Genomic DNA, 13,620 nt, shown 5'->3' with positions numbered 1-13,620 from the left:
GAATCAACATGCTTTCTAACTAAACAACCTTTGTGGGTCAAATTTATAAGATCAGTCAAATTAATCAGTAAGTTATGGCTTAATTTGTGTGTGTGTTAATTAAGTTAGCTCAGCAATATTGTTATGATAAAAATTTTATTTAGGAGTTATTTAATTTTATACCCTAGTTAATTAGAGATGTTTACATAAAAAACTTTGTTTTTAATATATTAAAATTAAATCAAATAAAAAAAGTTCATTTACACTTTAATTTTAAATTTAGTTAAATAAATTAAACTATAATATCATGAGATTAGCATTAGATTATTATTATTATTTTTATTATTATATTAAATCATTAATTAAAATAATCAACTCAAATAATAAAAACAAAATAATTAATAAAGTGACTGATGAGATAACAGATGCAGATAGTGATAAAATAAATGATAACAGTTGTTGATTCCCCTAATGAAATTATAAATTAAATATTAATTAATCAACTTATTAAATCTAATTAATTGAAAATTTTTTTAAAATGATTAAGTATTTTGTTTAATTAAAAAATTTATTTATTTTAATAATTAATTAATAAAAAAATTATCTTAAATATATATTATAACAAACCATGGACAGAAACGACATCTTTCGCCATCAGAACGGTGTCATCAAGCTTTCCGGGCTCAATTAGTTCTTTAAATTGACTCATTTTTGTGATAAAATTTTAAAATAAAATAACTTACCTATTTAAAAACCAATCAAACTTAATTTAAAATTGGATCTAAATGTAACTGTAACTCATGGAGAGATGGGATTGTTGTAAAGTAAATTTCACGTGAGTATTTGTTATAAAAAAAATATATATATATATATAATATATATATATATATATATATATATATAGTTTACAATATTCTATAAATTCTACCGAATGTTTGGCGTTAATATGTTTGTAGTTCGTTTTTCAAATTTTCTCACTAAAGTTTTTTGGTAAACGTTTAGTTTATAAAATTCAAAATAAACTTATTTTTCGAATTCATGCTGCAAATAAGGCCATATTTCGATTCCGAATGAATCATCATCAGTGCTTTCTGCTGTTTATATAGGGAAATATTGACTTTGTCAAAATGAATTTAGATGGAGATTGACTTTGTCAAAGTGAACTTAGATGGAAATTAGGTGTCAGGTTTCTTTATTGGCTGGTCAATGGTCATCTTCTTTGGTCTCCTTTTCTTCATGGATAGCATCATATTCTTCTTTGTCACTATTTACAATGATAATTTTTATTACTTCTTTGTTTTCGTTGTTGTTTAAGCGCCGGGTTGGAAGTGAGGTTGTCATTTTTTGTTGTATATTTATTTTTGGTTTATTGATGTTGACAAAATCAATATTTCCCTATATAAACATCAACCGCATTGATGATGATTCATTCGGAATCGAAATATGGCCTTATTTGCAGCATGAATTCGAAAAATAAGTTTATTTTGAATTTTATAAACTAAACGTTCACCAAAAAACTTAAGTGAGAAAAATTGAAAAAACGAACTACAAACATATTAACGCCAAACATTCGGTAGAATTTATAGAATATTGTAAAAATTATGGTCTATTACCAACACACACATATATATATATATATATATATATATTTATATATATATGAATAAGTATTTATTTCATTTATATGTACATATATTATATATATCAATTGTGCACATGTACACATTGCTTTTGCTTATTATTATATTTTGGTTATATATTCGTTATAACGAACATAGTTTTAAATGGTATATAATCATACAATAATTGATTTCAATATTATAATATCTTGTATTTTTGTACAAATATGTATTATTATAAGATAAGCCATATAAGCCAGTCATCCTTTCTAGACTTTGACTTACCTGCTTTAACTCTATTAAAATCTATATCTTATATATACATGTGCAAAATATTTATGCATTGATTTAGCTAGTAAAACAATGAATAGCAAATTGGTACATAAAATAAAAATAAATAAACCTTTCAATCAGATGCGTGTATTGTATTGCAATGAATGATGTTGTATTATATTATTAATGTATAATATAATAAAATATATAATAAAATATTATATCTTCACATCTTTACACACACCACACACATACACTCACACAATAAGAATTAATAAGAAATGATATATATGTGTATATATATGTATATATATATATTATTGGATTAAGACTGTCAGAAATGCAGTTATTGATGAAAATCACAGCATGTTCGGCGTTTGTTAACTTCCAATTTAATTTTTGATTTTTCTAACGGTTGATCGTAAATCATTTTCAAGTTTCTTTAGTTCAAAACCAAAATTTTTTTTTTTTTTATGCATGATAGAACCATGGATATATATATTATATATTATTATTATTATATATTATAGATATCTGTTATACAATACAATACAATATTTTTTTATTTGACCTCAAAGAAAAATAAAGGTACAGGACTACTGTAGGGAGTCTTTAAGAGACTCATCGTGCACAGTAACCTTAATAGAAAATAATCCAAATTAACATGTAAATGTAGTGTCATCAAGAGAAAAAGTAAAAATTTTAACAAATATGATAATGATTGTTGATCAGTTGAAAATTTTTAAGTTAACAAGAGTGTTAAATAGAATAGAATCATTTGGAACATAGTCACATTCGAAATTGTTTGTACATAAATACCCAATAAATAAACCAACAAACGTAATATAATCATATACATATATACAAAATAAACAAAAGCTTACATATTGTGGTTTAGATATATAATCCCAAAACATGCGTGAGTACACCTATGCGATCACACATCAGACTTTCATTTGTTTTATTTAACCAACTTTCACTTATAGCTATGATATCAAAATCAAACACAACTGTTCTCAAAAGATCATCAATTTCCTCACATTTATTTAATAGGTTTCTTGAATTTATATGCATTAATTTTAACAACTTGAAATGATTGTCTATAGACTTAATATTTTATATGTTTTATTCCAATTCTCAACATTGAATAACTTGTATGTTTTTATTACTTGTGAGCTGTTGTCTTCTTCTTCATCCTCTTCAAAAACCACTGTGAAATTTGTTTTGTCATACATTTTTTTGCTGTTTGTTTTTATTAAATTGCCATTCCCGAACAATAATGTCATTTGGTATGATGCTTGGGTCTTTCATTTTTGTGAATCTTTACGTCAATGCATGTGCGGAATGATGTTGACTCTGTTGTTTTTTTCTGTTTGATCTTTTATTTCTGACTCCAATTCTGATTTTTTGAAGACTGGGAAACAAGTAAGTACCTTTATCCCATTTGAAGTTAAGAATTCTTCAACATCTGTTCTGAACATTACTCATTGAGTAGACAGTTTTGTTTACTAGTAGTTTTTCAGCTTTAAGTTTACAATTTTCAGTAATTTTTTTGCCTATAATTTTTTTGATTTGTTGTTTGACTGTGTTGGCTTTATTTTTTGACTGACCCACAACAGTGAATTGTCCGCTGTTCACCATCTCTTGCTCAAAGACATCTATGTTCGCATTTCTCCCACCAGCTGAATGCCAAGGAGGTGTAGGTTGAGGGGTTCTTGGTAGAGATCTAACTGCATCTGCCCAATGCAATTTATTTAAATTTGAGCTGTTACTACTAGGAGGTGGAGGTTCACCTGTCTTTATGTTTGTTTTATTTAGTAGTTGATTTTCATTATACTTGTCGAACATGTTTGCATTATTTTGACTGTGCAAACTCTCATTTGAAGCTTTGTTGGTAGAATTGTTTAGAGTAGTTTCTATGTGATGCAATTTGGAAAATATTATGTTGAAATTGAATTGCAACATTACCACATGCGACGGCACCTTTTTGTCATCAATACTTACGTAACACGGAATTTTTTCAGTTTTTTTGCAGTTCACAATGTTATTAATTAGTGACAGAATATCCAAGAATTTTTCTTTTTTTGTTCCAGTTTTTGAATTTTTCAAATATTCCAGCTTTGCGGTTTCAATGTCTGTGATTATTTGCTGTCGAGCATTAGTAATGTCTTCACTGGAATAGAAACGTATAACATTATTTAAAAATTCGTCATTTTCTTCATTTAGAAAATGTTTTAAATTAAGATATCTGTTATATCCATGGATAGAACAGAAAAGCTTTTGTCGGTATTCCTATACCATCTTCGGTGTTCAAACTGATATGTTTTGGTTGTGACCAGATGATCAAATATTTTTACACTGTGCCTATTTATTGGTTCCTTGTTTTTTCAAAATGAATATTTAAACGCCGGAGACAGCTTCTTTTTTTCTAAAATCAACATATGGTGACTTTTGATTTCACTAGCATTCATGTGGGGATTGTTTTATAGTGCCTTGAACAAAAAAAAAACTGTAAGTTTGTGTAAGCTTGTCGAAACCATGTATGGTTTGGGAAGTGAGCCAAATTATGTTATAAGCCACATAGAAATTTTTTTTTTTTTTTAAGTTTTACGGCACTGCAGCTCCCAAGATGGTGCTATAATGTGCCAAAATTGATGTATATTGATAATAATATTATTTTTGTTTATCATTACATTTTCTGTTTTATTTAAATTTGTCTTATTAGGGGAAATAATCTCATAATCATCACCGCCGACCGGGGACATTCCAATCAAACCACATCGAGCCACCATCTCGGAATCTGAGAAAAGTTGTTGATAGATGTGTATTCTACTAGGTTCGGTCATATTAATAATACTTTAAACCGATCCATTTGAGTTAGCGAGAAGTAGATATAAAAAAAACCCAAACTGAAGACCAGGAGTACTAGAAGTTGTAGCTAGAACTAGTAGCCAACCAATGGCCCCAACCCCAGCGCACTCACCTGAATTCAATATAGTGCTTTTTTTTAAATGAATTGGTGTCTGAGTCCGTACCATGACATTTTACCCATAGCTGACACTCGAGATAACTTTGAGAAATATGTTTATTTCCTGTTTATGGCATTTGAGTCTCTACCATGGTAATTAGCCACAGCAGATTCTCGACATACCCCTGAGGAAAGAGCTTAAACCTCTTTATAGCATTGAGCCTCCACCATGGTATTTAGCCACAGCAGATTCTTTGAGGGAAGAGCTTAAACCCCTTTATAGCATTTGAGCATCCACTAAGGTGATTAGCCACAGGAGACTCTCGACATACCTTTTAGGGAAGCATATATTTTCTCCGTATCTCATTTGAGTTATCACCATGAGGTTTGTCCACGGCAGGACCCTGACACGCTATCAAGGATGGTTATTAATTTGTGTTTTTACATAAGCATGAGTAGATTATTATTCTTCTATATATTTATGCAGGTGAGTACCGCAAAGCAAAAGCCATTCATCAGCAAAAAAAACTGGATTATTGACCAGTGCCCATCCCCCTCCCAAAGCATCGCCACCCCAACACTCCTAGCCACAGTGTAACCATTAAATCTACATCCGTATTTGTTGTAATTCGAGAAAAGGAAATTGTGGATACGTGATTAAGTACATTGATATGCATATAATCTAAGCTTATTTGGCTTAGCCCAGACTCCGCAACAATGTCCCGACATGGCCCAACTAAAATTATCCCCGCCCAACAGCATGGTTTCTAGGGATATTTTTGTGTATTTTATATTTTATCATAGTAATCTAAATCTTTTAGATATTCTATCATTAAGATGATATCTTCTTTTGTTTTTAAAATGTCATTAAGATTATCAGGTAAGAATAGGGAATTCCTTTTTTCTTTTGTTTCACTGCAATTAAATATATGTTTTACAGTTAATTTATTATTACAAAATTGACATATTGGTATTTCTGTTTTGTTTAGGATATAGTTGTGGGTGAGACTAGTATGACCTATCATGATTCTATAAATTTTACTTAATGTAAATCTATTGTTAAATGTTTTAATATTTGTTGTTTCAATATATGGATGTATTTGTTGAAGATGCGTTTTTGTTTGATCCCAATCGATTTGCCATAAAGTTTTATGATATTTTGTTATGTTTGGTTTCAAATCGGAATGTGGAATTTTAATATCTATAATAGGGATGTGATGGGTTTTTATTGCTAATGTGTCAACATTTTCATTGCCACGTATCCCTATATGGCTGGGTATCCATACTATCTGAATGCTAAATTTATTTTGTATTAATTTATGTATTTTGATTTTCATGTTTTTGATAAATTCATTGTTTATTTCAATTTGTCTGAGAGCTAGTACAGCTGATTAAGAATCTGTCATTATGATATATCTTTTATTGTTTTCATTTTTTAGATGATCTAATGCTAAATTAATTGCCTGAAGTTCTGCTGTATAAATTGATGTATTATTTGGCAAATGCTGTTGGATCTGTTGTTTATCTATAATAACTGCAGCGGATGTAGATTCATTTATTTTAGACACATCAGTGTATATAATTGTATGATTCTTATGTTGAAGGAGAAATTCATTAATTATTGATTTGATTATATTTGCATCTGTTATTTTATTATATTTTGTTAGGAAGGTATTGATTGTTGGTTGATTTAGTCTCCAAGGAGGAATGTAGTCAATGGATTTATTTAAAATATTATTATTAAATGTTTTTATATGGTTTTCTATTCTTAGACTAAATGGTTTTATTGCTTTATGTTTTTTATTAAAAAGGTTTTTATATATTGAAGGGGTGATGTATTGCAGTGCCGGGTTATTTGTGTTGCAAATAGTTTTGTAATAATAATTTAATGATAATTTTAAGTAGAAATTTTTCAAGTTAACTTATTTATATGCCTGCTAAATTTATTTAATCAAAAGCAGTGGCGGATCTACTAGGGGGCGGAGGGCACTGGCCCTCTCGTTGTGAGCAGTTATTTTTAAATAAAAGTCAAAAAAAGTACATTTTCAAATTTTTTGCCTCTCGTCAAAGTTGTCTAAATCCTCCATCGATCAAAAGCATGGAACTTTAAATTGAAATTGCCATGTCGCATCACTACCACTGTACGCTTTTCTAGAACCTGATCATTTGCATTGTGAAAGTTCAGCGTAATGACTTCTAATTGTTCCTAGTTCAACGCTCAGATAAAAACGCTTCCTACAGGAAATTCAATGATCGAAATTGACTAATTTTAAATAACAATAACTAATGATTACCAAATTATAGCATTGATTTCTTGTTCGAAGATAAAATAACGTCATTCTGAAAAAATTATTTTTCATGGGCTCGAACTAGAGTTTCTATAGAGAACTATTTTAGGTATATTTTATGACAAAATTTTTATATATTGATGTTTTTGAAAAATTTAATTAATTTAAAAATATTAATGATTCATACTAAGAAAAAATTGGTATAATTTGAAAAGAAAACAAAACCTCTCAAAGGTGAATAAAAAATATCGTACTAATGTTTGTTTAGTTTACCATATGATCGAGTTTTCAAGTTGAGATGATTTTTACTTTTAGTTAATTAATTAATTATTATTTATTCTAACTTTTATTATTCAACTCGCAACGACAAATAACAAACAGAATGTCCTACTCAACAAAATGACTGCAATAACTTCAAATTCTAACGGAAAAAAAATCTTGAACTTATCCTCACCAAGTTGGAACTCACCCCAGCACAAGAAATCAAACTGGATCATCGGATCACCACAGGAAGAATGTCTGACGGACAGGTTTGGCCGCACGTACGACAGTGATTTCCTGTTCTTTGCTAGTTTGGAGAACAATGTCGACCAGCAGCTCAGTAAAGGGAAAACCATCCTCTCTCACATTATTAACAAGAAACAGGCATCTGAAAATTTGGAGAACTCCACGTCCACCACAGGTTTGAGATGAAATGAGGAATGTGATTGACTGATTGTAGTTGGGTGAATTATTCATTAATTTGAAATCTAATAAATAAATAAAAAAAGACATTTATATAAAAAAGTTATAAAAAAGTATTTTTAAAAAACGTAAACAATTTTATTCTAGGTCCTTATGATTCTCACACATTCTGGACATTCCTGTTTCAGACATACTTCTTGAATGCCGACGACCAAAAGTCGAAGCAGGATGACATGCTGTTCTTCGTCAAGCAGTTCACCATTTCCGGATTCAAAATTCCATCTGTCAGTGGAAAAGACTTTTTTTTATTTTTTATTTTATTCTTTCTATTTAATTAATTCAAATAAAAAAATGAAGTTAGTTATTATAAATTTTTTCATTTAAATAATGATGTGTTAATTTTATTTGGTTCTATGATTTTTTTAAAAAATGTTTTTCAATTGGTGCCACATCATTATTAAGATTATTTGGTATTTAATTTGAATCTGTTTTTTGTGTTTTTTTTATGCTTTCTTTATTACATTCATTAATTTTTATTATATTATGTTATTTTATGTTATATTATATTATATTACATTACATTATACTATATTAGGTTGTGTTGTGCCATGTCATGTTGTGGTATGATACAATATATGTTAATCAACCATGATTTGTAGTATTCTAATAATTCTATTGTCCTAATTAACATTTTGGAGATATATATCCATTCATTATGACGTCAGAATGATGTTGAGGTGTACAGGAGCAACTCCAGTAACCTGCCATCCCTCTTGAGTCTCGACGTCAACTGGGAGGAAACTGTTTATCTCAATCTCATTCTTCATCATGTTAGTTGGCTGGCTGGTTGGTTGGCTGGATAGTTGGTTGGTTGGATGGCTGGTTGGTCGGATGGTTGGTTGGTTGGATGGCTGGTGGGTTGGATGGTTGGTTGGTTGGTTGGTTGGACGGATGGTCGGACGGATGGTTGGTTGCTTGATTGGTTAGTTGGATGGATGGATGGTTTCTTGGTTGGTAAGTTGGCAAGATAGGTGTATGCTTTTGTTTACATAAATTCCTTGATATAATTGTTTATTCATTCATGTGCTGACTATCTGGCAGGTTGATTGACTAAACTGTTTAAAAATTAACATTTATTTTATTATGTATTATCATGGATTTCAGAGTATACAACCAACCTCACAATTAGCCAACGAACGACCAATTATATATTCACACAAAAATTTTATTATTCAATCGGTCAATCAAATAACGCTTAATCAATCAATCAACCAACCAATCAAATAACAAACGGACCAATCAACCAACTACCTCAAAAGTTTCAGTACCATGTGACATGTGCCGTCTGCACCAGAACGGGCAGGAATGAACTTCAAGTCTTGAAGAAATTTACACAGGTCTCTATTAATCTTACACACACATACACACACAAACACACACACACACGCACACCACACACACACCACACACACACGACAAATTTAAGTCCACTATTGTCAATTTTTTAATTTGGCTATCCCAATATAGACAATAACAAAAAAGGCAATAGAATGAAAATTAAAAACAACAGAAATAATAATAATGACCTTGACATTCGAAGGTCGTGTACCCCTCTCCGAGTTACAGAGGGGCAGAGGTCAAGGGCACTAGTGAGGAGATAACTTACCCCTACATCTACTTTACCATCGACAATTATGAAGAGGTTTATTTATTTATATTTACACTGTCACTATTTATTGTGGTTATTATTGTTGTTATTATTATTATTATTTTATTCTCTTATTATTAATATTTGTCATAATTTGTTTAAAACTATCGATATAGTTATCTTATTAATGACAACCTCTTAAGTTCCATTTGTATTAAAGTACTTGCAGGCATAGATAAGTGTTTCAATACGGATGATAATATTTAAGATAAAAGTCATTCATATCACCTAAACAAAATAAAAACAGTATAGAAAAAAAATATGAATATAATAATTTGAATAAAAATCATCTTCCAGGCGTTTTCAGATTTGATAATGAGAGATAGTGAGCTGCTGTGCGTGGAGTTGGTAGCCAAGGACCAGAGGGACAAATTCAAATGTGTCCTCTTCCAAGGATCCGTCAAGTATCCGGATCTAAGGAAGGGATATGACGATAAGGTAGGTATGTTCCTGGATCCGTGATAAGGCTGGTGATGCTTCTATGATGAAGTCACAATGTGGTAGAACGATGTTGCTACGATGACGTCACAAAGTGGTAGAACGATGTTGTTATGGTGACATCACAATTTGATATAATGATATTATAATTTATTATAATATAATATGGTAATAGGAGTGAGAATAAGGCGTAAATCTTTATTAAAAATTAAAGAATTGATGATAAATAGTCTTGAAACTCATAAACCTGAACACATTTTCTAATCCTAAACTTTATGCAGTAAAAAATGAAAAAAATTCCTATTGAAAAGAAATATCAATATATAGAGCGGATATAAAAACGTATAAAAGTCATGATATATATTTGGGGAGCTTGTGTAAATAGGCAAAAATTAATAAATCAATGATTACGTGATGTGATTTAATGTGATGACGATACGAATACGCTGATGTAGTATTGTGATGCAATGATGTCATGACGTTTGTTTGTGAGGATGTGATGTAATGTGGTGATGATGTTATCGTGATATCATAAGAAGGTTCGGACAGTGACCCAATCAAAAAATATCATTCAAACCCACCAACAGCGCAGTAGTCAGAACAAAAGCCTCTATCACAAACTGTCATCATCTTTCCGCTGGCTCAGTAACAACAGCATCCCCTGCAACAGCAGCAACAAAACCAGCATGGATAGCCCGGATGATGATGACGACGGGGAGGGTGTGGCCTACCAGCGGGTGGAGTTTTTGAAGATGAGGGGTCCGGATGGGAAGGGCATAACGGAGATCGGGGTGAGGAGAGCCCGGCAGGTGAAACTCGATCAAAATGGATTCAATTATTCGAGGTTTGAACATGAGCAGCTGTTTGCCATGCAGAAGAAAAAGTATAAACCAGCCACAACATCTAACGTATGTGGATGTTTTGTAATAATTGTTTTGTGGGTGCATGTTTTCCCAACAATACATCTACATTTATTCTTCCTAGTGTTTGTATGTGTGCATTCTCTTATTTGTGCATTTGTATCAGACGACTACTGATTTTTTTGTTTTAATCAGTTCTGTTGGAAATGAACAGGCGACCTTCAATTATTATTAGTAACAAAGTCAACGTATGTTTTAACTCTAAATCGCTGTTATGCATGCATACACACAAACACATTTGCGTGCCCACACGCAAAATTAATTTAACGGCACACAAATACAGCCACACAGTACACGCTCTCACTAAAGCATCCACACTTACAAGCACATACACGCACACACACGCACGCGCGCATCTACATAAACACACAGGACCAAGGAATAGGTGAGAGGCACTCGAGTGATCCAAGCATGAACAGCAAGTACTACTACTACCATCAACATCATCGCAAGAGGAACTTTAGTGGCGGCGGCGACAATAAAAACGTCGGCCACAGCAGCACGTTGTCACTTGGGTGGCCTCAGAGGAACAGGTCAAGGTCGGAAGAGGATTCGGTGGATCGGGTGGGCTTGCCCGAGGCTCTGATCAATGGCATTAAACTGCAGGATGGTTCGTAGAGTTGTTTCTAGTTAAATCCTCTTTCTTCATTTCATATCAAATAGTTAGGTTGATATTCATCAAATTTATTTTCATTTAAACAAATAAATTTATAAAAATTTTAAATTAAAATTAACAGAGTTGGATGATAACAAAAACTCGAGTTCCATTGGTTGTCTTTTTAAAACATTCGGCCAATCATATTTTGCCTTTAAAGAACAAAGACGGTTAAATAGCACGGCTCTTCATTCATTCCTAACGCATATATCCCTCCCGTGGCATCGGATCATAGCTGGTTTGTTCACTCACTCATTCATTCATTCATCCATTCATCATTCATTCTCCAATTTGCTCACTCTTTATCATTCCTACCTTTATCTCTGGAGTTATTTGGCATATTCAGTACATGCGTTAATATTTACCCTCCATTTAAATTAATATCATTTTCAGTTAATTTAATATTTTTCTACCAGCTGACCAATTGTAAATGATCTTTTGTTTATTCATTCTTTTATTCATTCATTCATTCATTCATTCATTCATTCAGCCCATCACTCTCTCCTTCTCTCTCTTATCTATTTTACATTCGAATTGCATATAACAATTGTTCTAACGTGATAATGAAATGGGAATATGGAGACATGACATGACATGACAAAAACTGATCGCTCGATTTAAAAGAGATCGTTTGATGAAATGGAGAGAGCTTTCATTCAATTGTTTTGCCCAATCATAATTTAATTAAATTAATTAATAATTTAAGTTATTTTATTTAAATTTATTTCATCCATCAGATCTGCTCGAGCCTAAAGAAAGAGCTGTCATCTCTAACACATGATTTCACTTGCACATGTACACATACACACACACACTCATACACGTTCAGTCATACGCAATCTCATATGTAAGCACCGAGGTACACTCATTTAGATCTACGTACATACAGACGTACACAAACGTGTACTTTAATGTAAGTTACGTTAACATTATTCAAAGACATCATCGTAATTACAATAATCATTATTGTCATCATCATCATCATTAATGTCATTGATCACCACATTGTTAACGTTTCATCACTGTGATCACTATCGCCATGCACAGCACATTCCCTCTAAATAAACGTTACATTATGATCATCATTGTTCACTATCATCATTATCTACATCATTGTCATTAATGTTATCATCAACACGAACCAATATATTGTTCAAGGTATCGGTAGTTCAGTTGTCGATCATTCCAACAACTGCACTTACCACCGTAGAGTTTATATTACAAAATATTCCTTCACATATATTTTCCTGACCTTCTCATTTTATAGAGTTAAACTTGCTTGTTTGTTAATTAATTGAATGTTGTAACTGTTTCTACATGTTTCATTTCATAGACTTTCTACAAATATTTCAAATTAAATCAACGTTAGGCAGTTGCTGTTAGCCAAAAATTCATTTTCCAGTCGTTACTTTTTCTAAATGTGTCTAACTTTCTTATTAAATTTTAATTAATGTTCATTGGTGTTTAATTTTCAATTGATGTTATATATGGGCTTATTAATGGGCATCCCAGATTAATTAAGGATTGACGTTTAGAAAAACCTATAAATAAATTTGCAATTTTCAATAAACTAAGTCATTTTTGTATCATCTATCTTGTATCGAATCGTGGCTTTGTGATGTTTCTCATCAACTAAGCGCATGTTAACAAATATTTTGTACATATTTTTGTAAGAATTTTTATAAAATTTAACCGTTATAGGGTTAAATCTATTAAATCGTTATAAAATCTAACGTTATAGGATCAAAACGTTCTTTGGGTAATGGAAGACTGATTTTAATGAAATTCTCTTAAATCATGTCATTCATATTTTAATGTTCGAACAAAGTGAGATATGATAAACAAAGCTGAGTTAAATTTTTTGTCTTAATATTGAAATTTTCATCTACACCAAGGAAGGCAATAAAACGTTCGTGTTTACCGATTTTTTTCCGTTTTTTTCTTTTTTTGAAACCATTTTTCGAAACATTTCCAGTTGCTTAGTTATTGTTTGATTGATGCTTTATAACTTTTTTAATAAATAATTTCTCAAAATTTTTCTATTGTTTTATGTTCGGTTTCACTTTTTCAATTTTGCTTTAACTTTTT

General features: G+C 31.0%; 2 protein-coding genes across 2 annotated transcripts; one reads left to right on the top strand and one right to left on the bottom strand.

The window, feature by feature from the left end:
- Positions 1-3,332: 3,332 nt before the first annotated feature.
- On the bottom strand, positions 3,333-4,663 carry HELRODRAFT_179383 (hypothetical protein; the record flags this gene model as incomplete). The annotated part of the gene is made up of 2 exons (XM_009028244.1): positions 3,333-4,019; positions 4,628-4,663. 2 exons carry the CDS (start codon positions 4,661-4,663, stop codon positions 3,333-3,335), a joined length of 723 nt encoding a protein of 240 aa, XP_009026492.1.
- Positions 4,664-5,566: 903 nt separating this feature from the next.
- HELRODRAFT_193552 (hypothetical protein) lies at positions 5,567-12,864 on the top strand (the record flags this gene model as incomplete). The annotated part of the gene is made up of 11 exons (XM_009028243.1): positions 5,567-5,602; positions 7,509-7,809; positions 7,959-8,095; positions 8,537-8,641; positions 9,131-9,208; positions 9,412-9,513; positions 9,817-9,957; positions 10,545-10,865; positions 11,250-11,487; positions 11,615-11,770; positions 12,270-12,864. 11 exons carry the CDS (start codon positions 5,567-5,569, stop codon positions 12,311-12,313), a joined length of 1,659 nt encoding a protein of 552 aa, XP_009026491.1. The 3' UTR covers positions 12,314-12,864.
- Between the last annotated feature and the right edge of the window lie 756 nt (positions 12,865-13,620).

Source organism: Helobdella robusta, assembly GCF_000326865.2.
Source record: "Helobdella robusta unplaced genomic scaffold HELROscaffold_54, whole genome shotgun sequence".
Taxonomy (NCBI): Eukaryota; Metazoa; Annelida; class Clitellata; order Rhynchobdellida; family Glossiphoniidae; genus Helobdella; species Helobdella robusta.
The sequence above is the reverse complement of the archived record's forward strand: the minus strand, read 5'-3'. Positions and strand labels throughout refer to the sequence as shown.